At 39.2% G+C, this 24,242-nt stretch overlaps 1 protein-coding gene across 2 annotated transcripts in view; it reads left to right on the top strand.

The window, feature by feature from the left end:
• hivep3.S (HIVEP zinc finger 3 S homeolog) overlaps positions 1–24,242 on the top strand; it is a 78,890-nt gene that overhangs the window by 47,993 nt on the left and 6,655 nt on the right. For both annotated transcript variants that reach the window (XM_018249466.2, XM_041583928.1), the window contains exons 2-4: positions 2,050–2,095; positions 6,253–11,419; positions 16,528–16,661. In XM_018249466.2, the coding sequence (XP_018104955.1) occupies positions 6,683–11,419; positions 16,528–16,661 (4,871 nt within the window). In that variant the 5' untranslated portion in view covers positions 2,050–2,095; positions 6,253–6,682. The remainder of the gene's footprint in view (positions 1–2,049; positions 2,096–6,252; positions 11,420–16,527; positions 16,662–24,242) is intronic.

Below are 24,242 nucleotides of genomic sequence, written 5' to 3'. Positions count from 1 at the left end.
TATGGATCTTCTAAAACAATGCTGTCCAACTTCTGTGGTACTGAGGGCCGGAATTTTGGAAGCCAGTGTAAACCACTCCCCCTTTTTAACCACACCCATGTTATCTCAAGAACTTTTAAACTATATCCATATTAATGGTTTTAGCACACCGAAAAAAAAAACAAATGGTTGGTGCTCACTTCAAGGTAGAGTTGCCACCTTTATGTTGGGCTGAGACCGGGGCGGGTCCGTGACGTCAGTGGGCGTCTGTGGCGTCAGTGGGCGTGTCTGTGATGTCAGTGGGTGGACCCATGGTGTCAGTGGGCGGGGCTATGACGCGGCAATCAGCGATTGGTCGATCGCTGTGTCAATCAAGGGAATCCCGTCCGGTTTTCCTTATTTGGAAAACCGGGCAGGAAGTATAGACCCGGGCAGCCCCTCAAAATACCGGGCTGTCCGGGTCAAAACCAGACATGTGGCAACCCTACTTCAAGGATATTACTCATTACTCATGAAAAAAAGTCATACATACATCCCAACATTTTATAAACAGAAAGAGGGACAAAAAGATAAACTAGCTCTTTCTTTTTCTGTGGCTAGCTTAAAAATTGTTTTATCACCAGACCAATCTTATATATGAAAGAATACACACAAGGTCGTTTTATGTGTAAAAGAATACAAAACAGTCTGTATGATTGTCAAAACTAAATTAAGTGTACTTTCTCGTTAATCAGCAGCTTTATTGAAGTACTGTAGCAATGGAAGCTAAGTAAAGGTTAATGTACCAGGAAGCAGTGAATATGTCTCTTGCTTTGTCATATTAACTTCCTGTGTAGTATGTACCACAATTGGGAGAGATGGCACAAGCTGTCAGCTCACATTCGGGGTGTGAGATGTGCTTACCCACAGGACACTATTAATAGTGATCTTTAGGTTGTTAAAAGTTATCTTTTACTATGTTGTTAAAGGGGTGGTTCCCCTTTGAGTTAATTTTTAGTATGTTATAGCACGGCTGTTTCTAAGACACTTTTCCATTCGTCTTCATTATTAAATGTTTATAGTTTTTTTGCTATTTCCTTCTGATTCTTTCCAGCTTTCAAATGGCGGTCACTGACCCCATCTTAAACCTCATCTTTCTATTCAGGCCTTCCCCTATTCATATTAAAGTCTCTTATTCATATCAGTGCATGGTTGCTAGGATAAGTTGGACCCTAGCAACCAGATTGCTGAAATTGCAAACTGGAAAGCTGCTGAATAAAAATCTAAATAACCACAAATAATAAAAAATTAAAACCAATTGCAAATTGCCTCAGAATATCCCTCTCTACGTCATACTAAAAAGTAAATTAAAGGTCAACAGCCCCTTAAAAGAGGTAACATAAGCTGTTTCAGAATGGGCTTCTTTGTAATAGTATATGTATACGTTTCTGCTTATGTTTCAATCTACTGTGTATCCATCACAACCCCAGTCTGGCATTCATACCACTTCCTCTTATTGTTTTAGCACTTGTGTCTGGCTTTTTATTAAATGATCAAAAGATCAAAGTAAAACATTTCTGTAATACCTGCGCAACAGTATTGCTATGCATATTATGTGTACATTTAAGCTGTGTGTGTGTGTGTGTATTTTTTATACTGTAGATCTCCTGTACACAGACAGTTTCCCTTTTAGTTTAAGCGTTAGTGGTAATATATCTTTGAGCGTCTGTGCAGGATGAGTAGCTGTAGTGACCCAGAAGTGACACGTCTCTCTCCCCCTCCGCTTACTAGTCTTATCTTTCTATCCTTTCCTACATTTTATTTCACTTCTCCCTTCCTTCATTTCTTATTTTCCTCCTTCCTGCCAAGGATTCCCCTATTTTTTTAGGACTGTTCAAGGGCAGCCAAAGTGAATGGAAAAAGAAAGCGAGCAAACGAGAGGAAGAGATAGAGAAAGGACGGGAGAGGAAAAGGGGAAAGGGAGGGGGGAGAGATGTGGGCGGCTCTCAGATTAGCAATTTCCCCCCTGACATCATGGCCCAAATAAGGAGCTTTGAAATAAATGTGTGTTTTTTTTATGCCTTCCTCTAGCCGCTGAAGAAACACTGAATGCAGAGCAGACACGAGCATGGTGCAGGTGAGATATACCTATTTACATATACTGAAAGGCCCATTCATTGTGACTGCAAATAAACTACACCGACAGACGCTTCATAAAGAATAGCCCTTAGAGGAAGGTGCTCTTAAGAGTTCAGCCTATGGAAAGAGGTTGAGGGCGTCTGAGGATACCCCCTCCGTCTGCTGCAGGAGGAATATAGTGGGAGTCAGAAAGGACTGGACAACTTCAGGGACACTACTACTATGGATGCTGGTACTCATTCACACTTGGGGAGTCATGCCTTTTGATAATTGTGGGATGGAACAGTGTGTGTCATTCTGCTCTATCATTCGATTGCCAGCTCTTTTCACAATATCCAGGCTTTCATTCACAAGTTATATTTATATATATTTTACTTTTGTTTGATTTCAGATGATTTTTACTTACTGCATAATTTCCTGCACCCTATCTTTCTTTTCTTATCTTGTTATTACAGGAATTATATATGCACCATAAAGATTTCTCTGCCTCTATTTTTCCTCCTTTGACTTCTATTGATCGAGCAGTACAATGTTCTGCAGTGCTGTATAAAGGGGTAAAACGTTAAAAATAAACATCTTAGTGCATAGATAAATTAATCCAGTCTAAAACATATTTTGTTTTTGTTGTAGAACTCCCCTCTCAGTATTAAAAAATGTATATTTTGGGACATTAAACCAGTTTTACAGTTTCAGCGTTATTTGAGGCCCCTGTATAGTTAAATGTTTTGTATTGGGGTAGGATTTCCATTATGTTATATGGCTTCAGTTCTTGATGGGGCAAAATCACTGCTGTGAATTTTACTGTCAGTTTCATACAGTATAGGCTATATGTATGGAGTTCATATTGTCCCTGTGTTCTTTATACATCACTGCCTGCAATTTCTTTATATTTTAGCAAAAGCTCTAAGTACAGTATATAGAGGTATTAGCTTGTGGAACTGGCAATTTCTCCCTGTGTATTGCTTCTCTAGTTCTTATATGCAAGACATGTCAGCCTTTTCTCCCTCTCTTAATTTTGAATAATTGTATGTTTATGTATGTATGTATGTATGTATAAATATCTACATATAGTTTTCTCTATTGCAGTGTTCTATGTCCACATATACATAGTTATTTTCCGTCCTTGTGATTGTGAGCTCTTATGAACAGAGAAGCCCTGTTTCTCAGATTGAAGGTGGGAGGAATTTCTGGGAGGGACTTCTGCATTGGGATGAGAAGCTTTCTTGTTAGTTGGCCACTTTACAGCCCTACTGGGACTCTCAGCTTAAGTTGAGATTTAGGGAACCCTTCTAATTCCTTGTAATTTCCTAACACACACCCGTCCTCATACACTGGTTAGAGGGAGTTATTCATCTGATTTAAGGAGCAATCCTTTAATTTGATATGTGAATTATATTAGTCCCTCTTGTCTAGGACACAATACTGTATTTCACCTTATACCCTTACCACAAATAAACAGATGGGTAGAGTTACTAAAGGAAAGACAGAAGCATTTTTGTTCCTGTTTCCTACCTGCTCATATAGACTTTTCTGCAGTTATTAGAGTAGGTGATTTTTAGTGAAAAGGAGGAATTATTTATAAGACCTAATAAAACCATTACTGCATTAAAGGGGCACTTCTTGGCATTTACCTCTACTGCTCACTGTCAATGATGGCTAATATAGACAACACTTTCCTGCCATAACAGATCAGAATTTCTGCTTAAATAAAACACAAATTCTTTTAAAAATGTTTTAAAATTTATTAAAATTATTAGAACAACTGTTTGCCTCCCACCCCTATTTAAAGGCAAAATATATTTCTCTTTACATTCCAATATATTATTTTTCAAACGACAGCTGTATTAGGGGGCATAAAGTATTTTGGGTAAGTAACATGTTTGCATTTATACATTACTCTGAACTTCCATATTCACATGAATGGCCAGAATTATAAAACTATAAAAAATACAAAATTGAAAAGTTGCTTAGAATTGGCAATTCTACAACATACTAAAAGGTGAATCCTTCAGTCTGGGAATTCATAATTATAGCAAGCAGGCAGGAGCCATTTTGTGGACACTGTTATTTAGACAAGCCTTGCATCATCTCAGAATCTTGTTTGTGCACCAGAATGGGGGGCTGATGTCCATCCCCATGCACTGGCTACACAATTAAATGGTGGAGAGAACGGGGGAATGTGGGGAGAGCTGTGACATCTAGGAAGTGCTGAATGGAAAGTGAAAGTAATTGTCTGCCAAACCTCTGTGCCTAATGCATAGAGGAGGGGCAGACAATATTTGATTGACAGCTGAGATTTTTTTACAGCTATGAATGCTTTCATAAAAAATAGAAATTGGATTTCACATTTAATTTGAAAAGGACTTTAATTATACAGCTTTTTGTGTCTGAGTGACAGTTCCACTTTAAGAGGTGAATATAATATTTTCCTGTTATTCTCCTGCTATTTTCTGTAAAGTGTTACTGTCTCAGCTTGCAGCTTCATATCACCTAATTTTAGCCTAAATCTAATTTGGGACATAAACACGCGAGTATGCATTTTTACACTGAACTTGATTTGTGTGTCTTCACACCAACCAATAGAGAAAATCAACATATGATTTTCATATGCTGGAGGTATACATGTTAGCCATACCTTCTAACATATTAAAATCAAACACAAAGACAGAGGAAGCAGTAGTGCAAAAAATGTTGGTCATGTCCACTTTGCGTTCACACCCTTTTTCTCTGTTTGGAATAGCAGCATCAGGCAGACAAACAGTACTAGCGTTTTTACACAGACTCAGTGTCATCCACCATTTTATGACCTTTTGCGGCCCTATGCATTCCGTGACACACTGTGGTACCTGTATTCCATGACAACCACAGTGAGAGTCCTCCCACCATTTCATGACAAGCTCAGTGTGGCACAAGCATTTCATTCTACATTTGGCTCTCAGCATTTAATGGCACAGTATGTTGCCAGATTTTCATTTTTAGCAGTTATAAATCCTAAAACTGTTTCAGCCCTATCACTGATTAAAATACAGCCAACTAACTCATTTTACAAAATAATCCTAGAAGTTGTGAGATGTCCCCTCCTGGACTGACTGAGAAATGCTAGTTCAAATAATTTTCCATTGTGTTAAATTAAATCATTTAATTTCACTGTGCTTCCATTTGAGCCTGGTAACATGCCCTCAGCCTGCTCCTATATCAGTCCTTAGCCCTCCACAATCTGCCCACATCCCTCTATTGTATCCACTCTTAGACCTCCATGATTTTCCCCAGCCCTCCATGATCCACCTCATGACCTCAGCTCCCTCGTCTGTACATGATGTGTCCCAACCCCAATCTTCCCGTAACCCAGCAAGATCTGCCCTCAGCCGCCTCCTCCCTCCACAATCCACTCTAAAGCCCCTCTTCATCTTCCCTCAGCCTTTTTCTTCATGCTCCTTTAGTTCCCTTTTCCGTCAACCATAGCCCTTTTCTCACCAATCATCCTGTAGCCCTCTATGATACACCATAGTCTTCAACCCAGCAAGCTGCGACCATAGCCAACTCCTCCATTAGCCCTCCACATTCAACCCTAAGCTGACGTGTGAAACGAGAAGTGGGTACTGTTATTATTACCGAGAAAAGGGAAATCATTTTGAATAACTGGTTTCCATATAACGAATCCCATACCTGTACTATTTTCATAAAGCTTTGTGGTGTAAAATTTAAGGGGGAAATTAACTTTTAAATGTTTTTATTATTTAGATTTTCATTCAACAGTTTTTCCAGTTTGGAATTTCCGTGGCTTTGCGCTTGCCAGAATTCAATTAACCCAAGCAAGAAGGCAGTGAGTTGAATGACAGTCCAGTAAAAGAGAGGGTCTCTGAAATCGAAGTAATAAAAGTAACAGTCTTAACAGTCACAATAAAATTGTAGCAATGGTATTTTTAATTGCAATCTGGAAATAGGCAGAACAATAGGTAAATAATTTAAAAAAGTAAATATTTTGTGAAAAGTATATAATATTATAGTCATAGTATTTCTGACTTTTAAACTACTTTGTTTAAACCCCTTTGTGTGTGTGTGTGTGTGTGTGTGTGTGTGTGTGTGTGTATATATTAGAAGTTAGAAAAAGAGTATAGTGTTCTAAGTATATTCATAATTTTATGTTTCCTCTAGGTCTGCAATACCAAAACTTGAGAAGAGACTAATTTATATGGCTGCTGTCAACACTGTGCAGTTACCAAGTACTGTATAAACAGATACATTCAAAGACTATGTAGAAGTCTGGGAAAGGAATGGAGAGCTAAACATGGCTAGACTCAAATTTTTTAAAAAACTTAAATTTGTACTAGACAACTACCTGCTTGTCCTGCATTTTACATGAATGATTATGGATTACAAAAACTGAAACTCTGAATTTTTATATATTTTTTTGCATTCCACAAAAGACATGGTGATTAAACATCATAAGAAAACTATTTTCTGCTCTTAAGCTTTGCTTTCAGGAGGTGCAATGCAAGTTTACAGCAACTTTTACAATGATTATTAGTCCGTGCTATCCCCCAGGACTTTACAAACCTAGGACTGGGAGCCTTTGTTGTAGGTAATGGAGCCAGAGAAAAGCCAGAAGAGTACAAGGAAGTTGGAGGAAGGTGTGAGGAAAAGGTTGTCCAAAGAGGAGGCATTGCAGGGTCGATCATCTCCAGCAGGCTTACCTTCTAAGCCCCAAGGAGGAGTTGTAGTGCAACAGAGTTTCCCAAGCTCCTTGAAAATACCAAGAGAAGGAATACCCAGACGGGTAGGAAGACCGTGCAAAGCAAAAGGCCCGCATAGTGAACGGCTGTCAAAGGCACAGACAACATCACCAGCATTTATGGCTCCCCGGGCTGTACCAGAACATAGCCTTGAAGGGTCAACATGGCAAGTTGTAGACCCAATACATCCAAGTCCCTCCAGTTCAATTTCTGCCCTACATGCCAGAATTACCTGTACCACAGAGGACCCGTCTCAAAAAACTTATGTTCACCGACCAACTGAGGTTTCTGTTAAACAAGGGGAAGAACACCACAAAAAAGAAAAGAAGCCTCAAAAACCAGGCAAATATATTTGCCAGTACTGCAGCCGGCCATGTGCCAAGCCCAGTGTTCTCCAAAAACATATCAGGTCCCATACAGGGGAGCGTCCATACCCCTGCATTCCATGTGGGTTTTCTTTCAAAACAAAAAGCAATCTGTACAAACATAGGAAATCTCATGCTCACAGAATAAAAGCTGGTCTGGCCTCAGAAACTGGGGGAGAGACTTATCCACCCACTTTAGAGATGGAGCAACTAGGAGGTGAAGAAATTGATGATCCTACTGAAGGAGAAAGCACAGATTCTGAGGAAGAGACAAGCACAATGGCAAGCCTATCTGAGCTATCTTCAAGACAGAAGCATGGTCAATCATCCTTTATAGGAGGCCAGCAAGTTTTGACCCATGAACTTACTTCATTATCACATCCATCTGTATCCATGAAACCAGAGGAGCTAACTCAATTTGGAGATCCCTCCATGGATCCCCTTCAGAAATCAGAAGACACCCATACCATAAAACAGAAGCTAGCCCTGAGGCTTAGCGAGAGAAAGAAGGCAAGTGAAGAACAGATGTTTCTTAGCCCAGGGAGCAAGGGAAGCACAGAATCAGGTTATTTTTCACGTTCAGAAAGTGCAGAACAGCAGATTAGCCCACCCAACACCAATGCTAAATCATATGCAGAAATAATTTTGGGAAAATGTGGAAGAATTGGGCAAAGATCAACAATGACAACGCCTGCTCTAAAACAAGGACCTACCGAAGAAAAGCAAAGTATAGGGCCAATATCAGTGCCCAGGACTCAGGTAATTGAACACATCACCAAGCTCATTACTATTAATGAGGCTGTGGTGGATACCAGTGAGATTGACAGTGTAAAACCAAGACGGAGCTCACTCTCAAGACGGAGCAGTATAGAATCTCCAAAAGCTGCTTTGTATCGAGACCCTTTCCAGTTTGATCCAAAATGCCTACATGAGAAAATAAAAGGTGAGCACTCATTTTTATCACATAAGCAATCCCACAGTGCCACAGAGACTGTGCCTCTTCTCCGAAGCCACTCAATGCCTTCCTCAGCCTGCACTATAAGCTCTCCACATCCTTTTAGAGCAAGTTACTCATTTGATGACAGGATTGTTGAACCTGAAGTCTCAAGCCAAAGCCACGTCTTCTCTTCACACCCACGGCTTCTGAAGAGACAACCAGCAATTGAGCTGCCTTTGGGAATGGATTACACCTCAGAGGAATGTGGCACAGTTATTAGAGATACCCCATGCAAGCCATCAGATGAACTGGAAGTTAAAGAAAGTGAGCTTTCTAAAAAGTCAGGGAAAGTTGGAAGAGCAAAGGGCTTATATGAATGTAATATTTGTGGTGCTTGTTACAAGAAAAGGGGCAACTATGAAACTCATAAAAAATACTATTGCTCAGAACTGCATACCTTAAAGCCACAAGTTGCTGATGCTCAAGGCTCTGTGGAAACAAGAAAAGGATTTACAGAACATGAAAAATGGCCTCATATGCTCCATTATAAGGTCAGTCCAGGACTAGAGCAATCTACTTTCAGGAAAAGAAGAATAGTGAAGAGTCCAGGTGATGATGAAGAAAGTCAATCTTTTGATATGCCTGAGAGTCAGGCAACTTCTGTAGCAGCTGGATCCCCCTTCACAATGTCAGATAGAGCTTTAAACATACATAGGGATACTGGTAAGACATCTACTGATTATAGTGAGCCAGTCTCAGTGTCTGATATTCAGTGCCGAATGCCAGTTTTGGAGGGTAAAGAAAAGGCAGTCTTATCTAAAGAAATATCAGTTATACAGCATACCAGTTCCTTTGAGAGATCAGAATCTATGGAACAACTGAGCAGTTTTGAAGAGGAAGATAAACCAGCAGCACAAACATCTTTATGCTCTACAAGACCGACTTCTCACTCATTGCAGCCCAAACTGGTTCGTCAGCACAACATTCAGGTACCAGAAATTTTAGTAACAGAGGAACCAGACAAATCAGAAACAAATCTTGGACCACCTCTCAAAGAACAGGGGAAAGCAGAAGAATTCCAGTGGCCTCAAAGGAGTCAAACACTTTCTCAGCTACCTGCAGAGAAACTTCCTCCAAAAAAAAAGAGACTGCGCTTAGCAGAGATGACCCAGTCCTCTGGAGATTCTAGCTTTGAATCTATGTCCCTTACAAGAAGTCCAAGCCAAGAAAGCAGTGTCTCCCATGCCTCAAGCCATTCAGTTTCCTTTGAAAGGGAGGAGGGCTTTAAGGCCGAGATGCAATGTCAAACATCTGAGTCACCTTCTAAGTCTCAGGGTCATCATATGCTAACTGTGCCCTCGCATCATCATCATGCAAGAGAGATGAGAAGATCTGCATCAGAACAGACTCCTAATGTGTCTCAAACCCCTCAGATATCAGAAAACAGAAGCAAATCCTTTGATTATGGAAATTTAACATTCCCAGCTTCAACATCCAGTCCTACAGCTCAGGAAAGGAGAAAATGTTTTTCCATCCGTCAGACTTCACTTAGTAAACATGTAGCACATGAACCCGATTTGATGCTCAGAGACTGGAGTGAGACAGATCAGCCTTCTTCATCAAGCCATACCATTGCTAAAAGTATTTCCTATCAGTCTTCTGTCATCTCACATAGGGATCTGCAGAGTGATTCTCCTCAACCAAAACAAACCCCTAAATCAGTCCATCCCATTACTGAAGTACAAGAGAAGGCCTGTTTGTTTCATCAGCTTCCTGTTTTAAGACATCCCTTAATACTACCTGAACAAACTTCAGAGCTTTTCCCAACTCAGCCAATGACTGATATTCTTTCTGCTCAGTTTTCTCTTCCTGCAGTTACTCCACCTGTCTTTCACACACCACCTATGGCACTGCAACACACACTTCTGCACCCAGATCATTTTCAAATACCACAGCAACTAAATGAACAAACCTCTTTCAGACAACTGCCTCCCTATGTACACTTGCCTTATCCAGGATCCTCACCATTTCCACCAACTTTTTTTATTCCAGTACAACCCCAGTTTTCTTTGTCAACTTCAACAGAAATTGGAGGGCGTTATTCACAGATAAAATCATTCATTCCCCCTTCCATTGGTGTATCTCCACACAAAGATTTTTTCTCTGAGGCACTACATTGTCCATCTCACAGCCCACTCAATTCAGAGCCTTCTTCTCAGGAGATCACTGTACATTCAGATCCAGTGGTTTCTCTTGTGGTTCCCGTGAGACTACAAACACATATGCCATCCATTGGTAGAGCAATGTATACCACTCTGTCCCAAATCTTAGTTACCCATTCACATTGCAGTCCATCAGCGTTAGTTATACAGAAGTTTGAGAGCCAATCTGAAGGGTCTCATGGCTCAAATTTGGCACATATTTTACCACAACATCAGGATAATCTGCTTCAAACACCTTATCTACGTTTGCCATATACAAAGGTGGAAACTAGCCACTATAGGCCATTTACATCATCTTCTGAAAGTGCACTGGGATTAGATCTAAGCTCTTCATCTGTTGGTGGCAGTAAACGCATGTTATCTCCTGCTGGCAGCTTGGAGCTTACAATGGAGACTCAGCAGCAGAAGAGAGTGAAAGAGGAAAATGTCCCAGACAAGAAAGGACATTGTGAGATTTTGAAGACACAAGATGAGGGCAGAACAGTGAACATTGATACAGTTGTCAGCTTAGCAAAAGGCAGGCTTGAGCAGTTACCATCCTCTCAAGTCATCCATGATGATTCATCGGCAAAAGACAGAGGCAAAAGTCCAACTCCACCTCTTGCAGGCTCATCCCATACCAAGTCACCTGAGGAATATAAAGAGCAATTATATGCATGTAAAATAACTGTAAAGGCAGAACATCCTGAGGAACTTGTTGAACCCTTTTCCTCATACACCAGGGTACCGGTTAACCTTTGTGTGTCTGGTGGATTAGAGGTTACAGAAACTAAAAAGGTGCAGACATTTCCTACTCTACACACATCCACTAATGTTAGTTGGTGCTACTTGAATTATGTAAAGCCAAATCATGCCCAGCAAACCGACCGAAGGGCTTCTGTTTACGGTAGCTGGTGCATCAGTCTGTACAACCCCAACCTTCCAGGCATAACCACAAGGGCAGCACTATCCCTGCTAAAATCCAAGCAAAAGACTAGCACTGAGATCTATACAACAGCCGATACCACACACTCTGACACAGAATTGCTTGTGCCCTCCAGAGTCCGGAAACCCAAAATGACAGAGGTAAGAATTTCTCCATTGGTAATTCCATAACATAGTCCAGTAACACTGATGAAGCATTGTTTTCTACTAAGTGGGTGGTGGTTCCAAACCAAGTACTGAATTTTGTATGGACATACAAAGTGTTCTGCGTTCTATTAAAATGTAAGTATTAAGGAGGGAAAATTATACAGACAAAGACGAGAGGTCCTTTGCACTCAATCCATTATCAATATACTAAGGCTACTGAGACATTTTGTGCATTAAAAGGATACTGTCATGGGAAAACATGTTTTTTCCAAAACGCATCAGTTATTAGCGCTGCTCCAGCAGAATTCTGCACTGAAATCCATTTCTCAAAAGAGCAAACAGATTTTTTTATATTCAATTTTGAAATCTGACATGGGGCTACACATATTGTCAGTTTCCCAGCTGCCTCAAGTCATGTGACTTGTGCTCTGATAAACTTCAATCACTCTTTACTGCTGTACTGCAAGTTGGAGTGATATCACCCCCCTCCCTTCCCCCCCCCCAGCAGCCAAACAAAAGAACAATGGGAAGGTAACCAGATAGCAGCTCCCTAACACAAGATAACAGCTGCCTGGTAGATCTAAGAACAGCACTCAATAGTAAAAACCCATGTCCCACTGAGACACATTCAGTTACATTGAGAAGGAAAAACAGCCGCCTGCCAGAAAGCATTTCTCTCCTAAAGTGCAGGCACAAGTCACATGACCAGGGGTAGCTGGGAAATTGACAAAATGTCTAGCCCCATGTCAGATTTTAAAATTCAATATAAAAAAATCTGTTTGCTCTTTTGAGAAATGGATTTCAGTGCAGAATTCTGCTGGAGCAGCACTATTAAAGGAAAACTATACCCGCAAAATGAACACTTAAGCAACAGATAGTTCATATTATATTAAGTGTCATATTAAAGAATCTTACCAAACTGGAATATATATTTAAGTAAATATTGCCCTTTTACATCTCTTGCCTTGAGCCACCATTTCGTGATGGTCTGTGTGCTGTCTCAAAGATCACCTGACCAGAAATACTTCAACTGTAACAGGAAGAAGTGTGGAAGCAAAAGACACAACAACTCTGTCTGTTAATTGGCTCATATGACCTAACATGTATGGTTTGTTGGTATGTTTGTGAGTACAGTGAATCCTACGATCCCAGGGGGTGGCCCTTATTTTTTAAAATGGCAATTTTCTATTTATGATTACCCAATGGCACATACTACTAGAAAAGTGTATTATTATGAAAATGGTTTATTTACATGAAGCAGGATTTTAAATATGAGCTGTTTTATGCAATATCTTTTTATAGAGACCTACATTGTTTGGGGGGTATAGTTTTCCTTTAACTGATGCATTTTGAAAAAAACATGTTTTCTGATGACAGGATCCCTTTAATGTAACCTAATCAGTCTAAGTGGGACATGGCTTTTACTATTGTTCTTAGATCTTCGAGAGCTGTTATCTTGTGTCAGGGAGCTGCTATCTCGTTACCTTCCCATTGTTCTGTTGTTAGGCTGCTGGGGGGGGTGCAGTAGTAAAGAGTGACTGAAGTTTATCAGAGCACAAGTCACATGACTGGGGCAGCTGGGAGACTGACAATATGTTTAGCCCCATGTCAGATTTCAAAATTGAATATCACAAAATCTGTTTGCTCTTTTGAAAAATGGATTTCAGTGCAGACGTCTGCTGGAGCAGCACCATTAACTGATGCGTTAAAAAAAAAAAACATGTTTTCCCATGACAGTATCCCTTTAAGCTACTAAATATGCCCTCCCTGTAAAAAAAAACAAAAAAAAAAAAACCACAGGGTTTTTTTGTCCATGTATTGCAGTATATTTAGGCTGGCCTACTATGTCAAAGTCATCCCTGGTCGGTGGCCCTGATTAGGTGGGAATGCAATGAGGCTGTGACCACAAAATTCATACAAAGACAGGAATTCCTCTGGACATGGACATATTAAGTGTTCTGTGTTCTTTTAAATTATAACTATTGAAGAGTGAAATTTATACAAAGACAAGAGATCCTCTGCAAGCAACCCATCAATTAAGGACAATGAGACATTTTGTGAATTAAGCTACAAAAATTTCCCACTCATTTAAAGGAGAAGGAAAGTTATTTTTACTTGGGGGTGCCAAAAGTTTAGGCTCCACAAAGTGATTGCATTTACTTTCCTGACACCTGGGCCGGTGCTCCTATCAGGAGAAAACTGCACCGGCGGGATTCTTCCAGTGAGCACCATGAAGCAATCATCTTCCTGTTTCTTCTTTCTTCAAATTCCCGGGCAGACGCATGCGCAGTAGAACAAAATAGATGGCTTTTTCATTAAAGATCGGCTTTTCACTCTACTGCTCATGCGCAGCCGTGAGAAGAAGCTGGCAGACATTCGCAGAATCCTGGGCCTGTGCAGTTTTCTGCTAATAGGAGCACCGGCCTGGGTGTCAGGAAAGTAAATGCGATCACTTTGGGGTGCCTAACTTTTGGCACCCCCAAGTGTAAAAGGGCTTTCCTTCTCCTTTAAACAAAGGGGAGGGCAGAGGACCTTGTGCCTTTGGATGCATCTTGTGGTCAAAGCATTGCACCCTTGCCTTATTGTTTAAAATTTAGTGGTGAGCACAACTTTCCCTTTTTTGCTAGAGGGAAAAGCAAGATACCACCTGTTCATGACAGGACAAATGTGTTAGTGTAGCACTAGCTTTTTCATCATTCTAAACTATTAATTGTATTGATGCAGGTTAAAGGATTAATGGACACATTTGTATAATATAGATAAACAAATAATATTTAGATATGGTATGTCAACAGTGTGCTGAGGAATGTATAACATTAGGAAATTTAGGGGTGGAAAACTGCTAAATAAATTTATGTTGGAGCTTAAAACTACCTATGGAACCGGTGAAACCCTTACATGCTAGTGAACCTTTTAGTTGTCCTTGTAATGCAAACTATATGTTATGTAATTGGCAGGACCCTTGCTAAAAACATTTATATTTGTTCTGTGAATATAGGTTACTTGAAATCATGGGCTGCTGTGAAGCATGCATTCTTTCCATTGAGTGATACTGTAGGTAGTTAGGTGATCTTGGGAACATTAGGTGTTAAGAGGGGGTTTCACCTCTTTTTGCATACCTTCCAACATTTAGGAAACAGAAAGAGGGCCAAAATTTGGCAGGTTGAGCTGTCAAAAGCGGGGCTGTCCCGCTCAAAACGGGACAGTTGGGAGGTATGTTTTTGCATTTCCCAAATGGTATAAATTTAGGAGAACTAAAGCTTACAAATTCTGTATTTTATATACAGAACTTACTTACTAGCCTAGGGGCTCAGCAGACCTATTGTCTTCAAAGTTTTCCACAGGTTTTTAGCATCTTGGAAACTCAGGAAACTCATTTATACTTGGGGCTGCCAAAGTACCTTGATTTCATAATCAAGGTAATTTAATTCTAAACAATTAATGAATATTAAAGGGGAACTCCACAAAAACATAACTTAAGCTTTTTGAAAAGTGAACATAATTTCAAGTAACTTTGCAATATATATCAGTTAAAAAATATGCAGACTTTTCATGATTTTTAATGGTTTCTGACAGTTCCCTAAGCCTAGCCCCCTGCTCTCCTGCTGATCCGTCTGACTACTTTGCTGAGCTGGCTGACTACTGTTACTTTGTATCAACTGCCATCTGTCCTTAGCCTGTATCCTCCAAAGCCCACAATTCCCTGCACATGTGATTTCAATAAGGAAAGGGACATCACAGTTCAATGCATTGTGGGTTATGTAGTTTCTGCATGCTGTCTTTAAGCTGTGGAGACGTTGTTACAATTTATAACATCAGTGTTTAGTCCCTACTTCCCTGCTTCAAATGCAGAAAGAGAAGAACTGTTAACCAGCTGGATTTCAGCATTGAAAATGGCATTTATTCATATTTTTTGAAGGGTAACTGTGATGGGTATATTAGGAGTTTCTGTGTTATATGGGCCTCTTTATCAAATTTTGGTTTGGAAGCCGGAGTTCCCCTTTAATTACACTTTTTTCAGTGTTGTTAGATTCACTTTCAATTGTTATTTAAAGCATTACCTGGCTGGTCTATGCTATTCTCTGTATGATATCAATGCTCTTCCAACCAAGGCTCCTTGTCTCACTGTGCCGTGCATACCTTTGTTATTATCCTTTTTAAGGCCTATTCAATGTAGAATATGCACGGCATTGGGGGAATTCATGTATGTTCTACCAGTATATCCAAACACCTGTTTGTCAAATGAGAACCATCATTTTTAACACTTAAACTGTATGTTTCCTCAAAGTTATGGTGTTGATGTTTATGCTTCATTAGGGTGTTTTCATTGGAATGATTATTTTGCATTTGAGATATATATATTTACTGATTCTGCTGTTTTTGGGTTGACCCCAAGTAACATCCAAGCCACAGAGAGTTGCACTGTCCATATTTGGAGAGTTATAAACCAGAGTGGTTAGATGTCCTATTTTGGGTTTGTGGCCTTAACCAGAAAAAGCTTTAGTTAATAAGTATTTTATAGTCATTCCCACTGAAGCTATATGTGGAGTTGTGAGGTGGTAACACCACAGGATTATCTTCAAGCACAGCTGTGTGGTCCCTACAATCCACCCCTAAAAGAATGCAAAAGCTGAGGAGTGGGAATATCTTCTCCAAATTCTTACTACATTAATGTGTCCCTGAGGAACCCCGTTCCAGAGTCCGGAAGCCCCAGAGTGGTCACCATTTGTGGGAAGGGTCAACTAAGGAAACAAATACATCCTTGATTCCGAGAAAAGTTGCGAAGGCTATTTTATCACACAATGATCCAATGTGGTTGACGTTATGTTCCATATAGCATCAAAAAGTTGGGCAGTCTGACTTGAAGTGGCCACCCAAAAGTAGAAATTCAGTAGAATTTTATGAATTGTAAATAACCCTGACCTTGATTTCATTTTTACAGATCTCCATTTCTTATTATATACTTAAGCAAGATAATGAAACCCCCTCAGTGTCAGGGGTTTATTGGGGCAAACTCCAAAATGTATTATATTTGTGTGTATTTTATCGTCAACATGATTTTGCCTTTATCTTTACACTAACAATGATTTATGGCTGCACAGGCTCAGCTACCTCCTTGTGTACAGAAGGAAACTTCAAATGTAGAAAAGGAGGAGGACAAGAGGGGGAAGCCAGAGGATATAGGGCCAACTGTAAGGCGGAGTGAACCAGCACGCATTCGGATCTTTGAAGGAGGGTGAGTTTAATGGAGGCAAGGTATTCCATATTATGTGGGGATGTATGAGTCCCAGCACTTTTTTCAAGATTCAAATTTGACCAAATTTGACCCAATGTCCATCCCCATGCACTGGCTACACAGTTAAATGGTGAAGAGAACAGAGGAATGTGTGTAGAGCAGTGACATCTAGGAAGTGCTGAATGGAAAGTGAAAGTAATTATCTGCCCCGCCTCTATGCCTAAGGCATAGATGAGGGGCAGACAATATTTGATTGACAGCTGAGATGTTTAAATGAGCTTACAACAGCTATGAATGCTTTAATAAAAAATAGAAATTGGTTTTCATGTTTAATTTGAAAAGGTCTTTTATTATACAGATTTTTGTGTCTGGGTGATAGGTCCACTTTAAAGTAGAAGGAAAGCTACCAAGGCAGTTTATTGCCAATAGATTAGCCACAGTGCAAACTAGAATGCTATTTTTATTCTTTAGAATGCTTTTTCATACCTGAGTAAACAGCTCTAGAAATGAAAAGAAATGCAGTGTTTCTTTTGACAGAGGACTCTGAGCAGCATTACTTTGAGGATTTACTGGTGTGTTTATATAGGCCTTTCTGATAAAGCTTACTTAGTTTTTTAACCTTTCCTTCTCCTTTAAGCCATGAACATAAGGCAATACTTTTGTTCACAGATAAAAATTGTTTCATTTATTCAAATTTGATATATACTGGGTAGAATGTGGAGTCTTTTGTGGCAATTTAGTGTTTGGCCAAATCCCCAAATTTTGTTTCTCTACATTATCCTTTATGAAAATGTGGGTTAAGGGAAGCCATTGTGAAATTTAAGAGATACGATTAAATGTATTGCCTGCCACATAGTATTACCAGACTTTGGATTGTACTGTTTTATACTGTCATCATGAATAAATTACAACTGTAAATATTATTTACAAAATAGAGATACAAGTGTAAATATACATTTCGCCATCATCATAATTGAAAGAATACGACCATGATCTTCATTGACACTTGAAAAGTACAATATTTTGCTGTTTTTCCTGCCATTCTGGTTATGATGAAATTACTGTATACTAGGGCCCTATGAAGCTCCACATCATTAGAGGGGCTTCAGAAATACCACTCTAAATACATTATGTAAAGACTTTTACATAGTACAGGTATGGAATCCGTTATTTGGAAACCTGTTATCCAGAAAGCTCAGAATTACAGAAAGGATGCCTCCAGTGGACTCCATTATAATGAAATAATCCAAAATTTTCAAAATGATTTCCCTTTTCTCTGTAATAATAAAACAGTACTGATCCAAACTAAGATATACTGTAATTAATTCTTATTGGAAGCAGAACCAACCTATTGGTTTTATTTAATGTTTAATGTTTATAGGATTTTCTGGTAGACTTGAGGTACGAAGATCCAAATGATGGAAAAATCCCTTATCTGGAAAACCTCAGATCCCGAGCATTCTGGATAACAGGTCCCATACCTGTACGCAAGCTACCATATAGTTTTTCTAGCAGTTCAGCATGAGGGTATAGCTTATTTTATAGACAGATGATTCTTTGTCCTAATATATGTATTTGCTGTATGTGTGGATGATTCTCTATTCTTTTCTTATAACCTTGTGTCTGCACATGTTACGGGACAACTCTAAGAGTTATTCTCAATACAGAATCAAGGGTTAAAATATGCTGGGTTAAAAGACGTCAACCCAAAAAAGATATTTTCTGCCTAATAAAAGAAAGCAATTATAAGCATCTTTCCAATATGAATGTATTAAAAATTGCCAGTGCTTTAAAAGTTATTTGTAAATGTAATTGTTATTGAAAGCAGTATTTGCTTAACTCCTAGTTGTTACTTTTTCAACAATGTTGCAAAAGCCAGTGTCCTCCAACAAGACAGGTCTGTCCATCCATTGGCTTTTGTTTCAAGAGCCAGAGACACCAGGGCAGAGAATAGAAAGGGACAGACACTGCTTTCGATGGCAGTACAAATACAGTACAAATAACAAATACCATAGAAAATGTGTAATGAATGTATATTGCAAAGTTGGTTAGAATTACATTTTCTTTTATTAGGCAAAAGAAACATTACCTTAGATATTGCACTCTGAATAGGCTGCTAGTTCAACTCTATTGAGAGCACAGAACAAAGACATTTCCATCAAGTTCATCTTAAATTAATTTCATTCTTATACCATCCTTTTGTTGTTAAATATAAGCTTAAAACTTGAAATATGTCCATTTTGTAGCCTGTATTGTTTTTATCTGCCTTTCTTTACTTACATTTCTTTCTTTCACTCACATCGTATTCTTTATTTATTTTTTATTTATTGTATTTCTGTCCTTACACAGTCCCTTGTCTTACTCCCCACCTTTTTGTTCTTATGAATGAAGTTGACTGCATTCTGAAATCTTACATCATGCTGTTGCAGACTCAGGCTGGAGCATTCTGCAATGATCTCACCACCCAGTCCCCCTCCCAAATGTACTCACTTACCAGATATTCGTCTGCTCTGTGTCCTGAAGGTGATAATGTTATGTTAACAAGGCTGGCATTTACCCCCAAACTCCTCCCTTTTTATCTTCTCTTTGGTGGTAAAACCTTGTTAAAGAAGCTATTAATGTAAGTGAGCAGGTGTAAATGACAACCCCAGACTGACATTATTATGCAAAGAAGATTTGGCATACCCCCACACTCCAGCTCAATATCCTGCTTCATGTCATGTAAAAATCAGAAATAACACATAATTGGAATTTACTGCATCTTTGTTCTCTTTTATGGCTTTTATTTACTGATAACACTAAAATGCCCTGCCTGGTAGGGATGTAGCGAACTGCCGATTTGGTGTTCGCGAACGCCGTTCGCGAACACCGTCAAAAAATGCGAACGTTCGCGAACTTCGAACACCCGCTAAAATCGTTAGATTCGAACGATCGAAGGATTTTCATTCGAATCGAACGATCGAAGCCATGCGATCGAATGCTTTTCATTGAATCGAATGCTTACAATCGTTCGAACGAATGGAAATCGTTCGATTTTAGCGGTCGAAGGAATTCGAATGGTCGAACGACTTGTATTCGAATCGAACGCGAACTCAAAATGCGAACGTTCCCAAACGTTCGCGAACATTCGGCGGACGCGAACGGTCGAAGTTCGCGCGAACTAGTTCGCAGCAGAACAGTTCGCTACATCCCTACTGCCTGGTATCTTCATTAATCTAGAGACCACAACATAAAACTGGACAGGAAGGAAAGGGGCAAAGTGAAAAGGTGGTGAGTGGTAGATACAGTCATATGAAAAAGTTTGAATTTTTGTTCATCATTGGCTGAGCTTTCAAAATGTGCAATATGCATCATAACAAAATTAGACAGGTGTATAAATTTGGGCACCCCAACAGAGATATTACATCAATACTTAGTTGAGCCTCCTTTTGCAAATGCAACAGCCTCTAGACGCCTCCTATAGCTTTTGATGAGTGTCTGGATTCCGGGTGGCGGTATTTTTGACCATTTGTCCATACAAAATCTCTCCAGTTCAGTTAAATGTGATGGCTGCCGAGAATGGACAGCCTGCTTCAAATCATCCCATAGATTTTCCATGATATTCAAGTCGAGGGACTGTGACGGCTATTCCAGAATATTGTACTTCTCCCTCTGCATAAATGCCTTTGTAGATTTCAAAGTGTGTTTAGGGTCATTGTCTTGTTGGAATATCCAACCCCAGCGTAACATTAACTCTGTTACTGATGTTTGACCATTATCCTGAAGAATTTGTTGATATTGGGTTGAATTCATCCGACCCTCGAGTGCCCCAGTTCCGGAACTAGCCACACAGCCCCACAGCATGATGGAACCTCTACCAAATTTGACAGTAGGTAGCAGGTGTTTTTATTGGAATGCGGTGTTCTTTCGCCATGCAAAACGCTTTTTGTTGTGACCAAATAACTAAATTTTTGTCTCATCAGTCCAAAGCACTTTGTTCCAAAATGACTGTGGCTTGTCTAAATGAGCTTTTACATACAACAAGCGACTCTGTTTGTGGCGTGAGTGCAGAAAGGGCTTCTTTCTCATCACCCTGCCATACAGATGTTCTCTGTGCAAATTGCTTTGAATTGTAGAACGATGTACAGATAGACCATCTGCTGCAAGATGTTCTTGCAGGTCTTTGGAGGTGATCTTTGGGTTGTCTGTAACTATTCTCATAATCCTCCACATATGCTGCTCCTGTATTTTTCTTGGCCTACCAGACCTGGGTTTTACAGCAACTGTGCCTGTGGCCTTCCATTTCCTTATTATATTCCTTACAGTTGAAACTGACAGTTTAAACCTCTGAGATAGCTTTTTGTAGCCTTTTTCTAAACCATGATACTGAGCAATCTTTGTTTTCAGATATTTTGAGAGTTGCTTTTCAGAGGAGACTCAAACAGAAGCACAACTTTCAATTGGCCACCTTAAATACCTTTTCTCATGATTGTACACACCTGCCGAGCTAATCCAACCAATTTGGTGTTGCCAGTAATCAGTATTGAGCAGTTACATGCATTCAAATTAGCAAAATTACTAGGGTACCCAAATTTTGCACAGCCAGTTTTTCACATTTGATTTATTTCGTACAACTGAATACTGCTTCACTAAAAATCTTTGTTCAGAAAACACCCCAGTACTCAGATGGGAAATGAAAGACATACCACTGTTATCTTTTTTGTTGAAAGTAGAGTAAAGTATTATGCAGGCTGAGAGGGGTTCCCAAACTTTTTCATATATAACTTGCTTCCCAATGCATACTAAGTCACAGGGTCAGAGCTTTCAGTGCTGTAGCAGATATAGTTTCACTGTGGCCCAGTCACTGTTAGATAACGATTCGGTGCCAAATTGAATAAGTAAGCAAGGGCAAATTATTCATATTCTGGCAAATATGGCTGCTGTGCCTCTTCTCATGGCCAACAGCTTATAAGATTACAGCTCCCCTGTTCAACCACCATTTTCCTTCAGGATTTCTCTTGTATAGCTCTGCTGCTTCTTTTTAGTACTGCAAATAGGTATTGTAACCTTGATTGTTCCTCTCCTTATTAACAAATGTTAATGTTGTGTGTACCGCCGGCATGCAGACCTTTTAACCCTTAACCAAGTTATTTTCCAGATGGTTAAATGGAACTAGACCTGTTACCAATGCTGCATCTTCTGAAAAGTAAACTGTTGACAGGTTTATTTTTCACTAGTCGGAATGCCGTTATATTTATTTTGTTACCAGTTGTATAACAATACCAAATCAGATGGTGCCTTACAAATTAGTTCTCCAGCAGTCTCCATGCCAGTGCTGATGTAAATTATTCATATTGATTTATGCAGACCTACTGCACTGCATTGCTTTTCAGTCTCCTATATTTCAGTGTTCCTGGTTACCTTTCTGTCCTCATTCTGATTTATAATGCACACATGATGCCTGTCATTGACAGAGAGTACCTGCTGTGTGTTCCAATGCCTTTCCATCTACTACAACCTCCAGATGCAGCCTGTGTATACTGTATATATATACCATGCACCTGGAAATAAGAACATTAAAATCTGGAAAACTGTGCCAGTAGAATACAGGCTGATTTTGAGGGCGATAATGCTGAGTAGTCTTATAGTACGATGTCCAAATGATGCTTGGTTTGAAAGAAGTTGCTTTGTAAAGTAAACCAAGTATACTGGTATTTTCATGCTAAATTGTTCACTGGAGGGTGGCTTCTTTGCAGCCTTTGTATGTTACTTCATCCTATCTGCTTCTATTTTCACAAATATTTGGTTAAAATGTAATTCATTGGGTAAACTATCCCATACGAAATGTTCTATGTATTTTTTTTTTTAAACTGGGTAAATAATCTAAAGCCATCCCGGAGGTTCAGCAGCCCTATAACAGTCATGAGCCATGCCTGAACAATCAATATATAAATGGTTACAACATGAGTCAATCAATCAGTAATTACATTAATAAAGTATAGGCATTACTTCATTCATTCATTCATTCAGATCATGATCAATGCCTTGAGCTCAGTCAGTGGTATAACTAGATGTCACTGGGCCTACAGCAAATTTAATATAAGGCCACAAAATATTGGTAAAATTACCTTTTCTATCTAGATATATTCAAATTGCTTATTAATTGGGGCCTTATAGTGCCATCTACACTCCTGCTTCCTGCCCCCCCTGCCTTTGTAGTTGCTTAGTTCATGTGTCTTTTTTTGCTAGATTTGTACCTGTTTTGGGAGCATACTTGTTTGTTTCTCACCACCCATTTAACAATTTGGATAGAGTACTATAGTATAAGGAAAGTCAGCATTAAGGGCAGTGCACATGTACATGTGAAAAAGGGTAGTAACCTATAGTAACTAGTACAGGTAGAATAATCAAAGTAAATGATTGGTTGCTATGCTACCCTTTTTCACACGTACATGTGCACTGCCCTTACTGAATATCACTATAATAGTCAATCTAAAGCTTGCTGCAGATGCATGTATCTTATGCCATGTAAAATTCATTATCTTAACCATGAACAGAAAATGCTGTTTTTAACATCCTAAACTAATTCAAAGTATGAGGAACAAAATGTGTGGTATTTGCTCTGCCTCTGTCCTTGATCTACCTCTGTAACCACTTTTGTGTTACCATCACATGGATTTCTCTGCTTTCTCTATGGAGGCCATTTCACCTTTCCACTGCCCAAAGTCCTATTCATTGTACAGTTAAGTTATGAATTTATGGATCCACACATATTTACTTGTATTTTTTGCACATTCTCATTCCCTCCCTCATTCTATACTTGTTCTCTATGATAAGAGTGGTCATTACATTTCTGTTGAGTTTAAAAATAGAGACTAAGTGATAAGAGAAACGAAAAGCAACCATTTTTATAATTTAGGTCCATGAAGGTCCAATTTCCAACACAAAATGTTTTCTAATATTTATATGTAACAATTTTTGTGAGGAGTTCCTTGTATTCCATTCATGTAATATCCTTTGGCAGAACTCCTTTAAAGGAACAGTTCAGTTTAAAAATAAAAACTGGGTAAATAGATTATATTGTATATAGGTTATACAAAATAAAAAAAATGGTTTCTAATATAGTTAGTTAGCCAAAAATGTAATGTATAAAGGCTGGAGTGACTGGATGTCTAACATAATAGCAAGAACACTACTTCCTGCTTTGCAGCTCTCTAACTCTGAGTTAGTCAGCGACTTTAAGGGAGGCCACATGGGACATAACTGTTCAGTGAGGTTGCAATTGATCATTAGCATGCAGGTCAGATTCAAAAGCAAACAGTTATGACCCATGTGGTGCCCCCTCAAGTCACTGATCAGTGGAAGCCAAAAAAGCTGCAAAGCAGGAAGTAGTGTTCTGTTCTGTTATGTTACACACCCAGTCACTCCAGCCTTTATACATTACATCTTTGGCTAACTAACTATATTGGAAATTGTTTTATTTTGCACATTTCTTCATCCAGTTTTTATTTTTATACTGAACAATTCCTTTAACAAAAACTTTTGGACCTTTTTAGTACACACTGTATCTTAAAAAAATGTTCAGTATGCCAGTGTACCATT

Source organism: Xenopus laevis, chromosome 2S (genome assembly GCF_017654675.1).
Source record: "Xenopus laevis strain J_2021 chromosome 2S, Xenopus_laevis_v10.1, whole genome shotgun sequence".
NCBI lineage: Eukaryota > Metazoa > Chordata > Amphibia > Anura > Pipidae > Xenopus > Xenopus laevis.
This window is presented reverse-complemented; position numbering and strand designations above follow the sequence as displayed.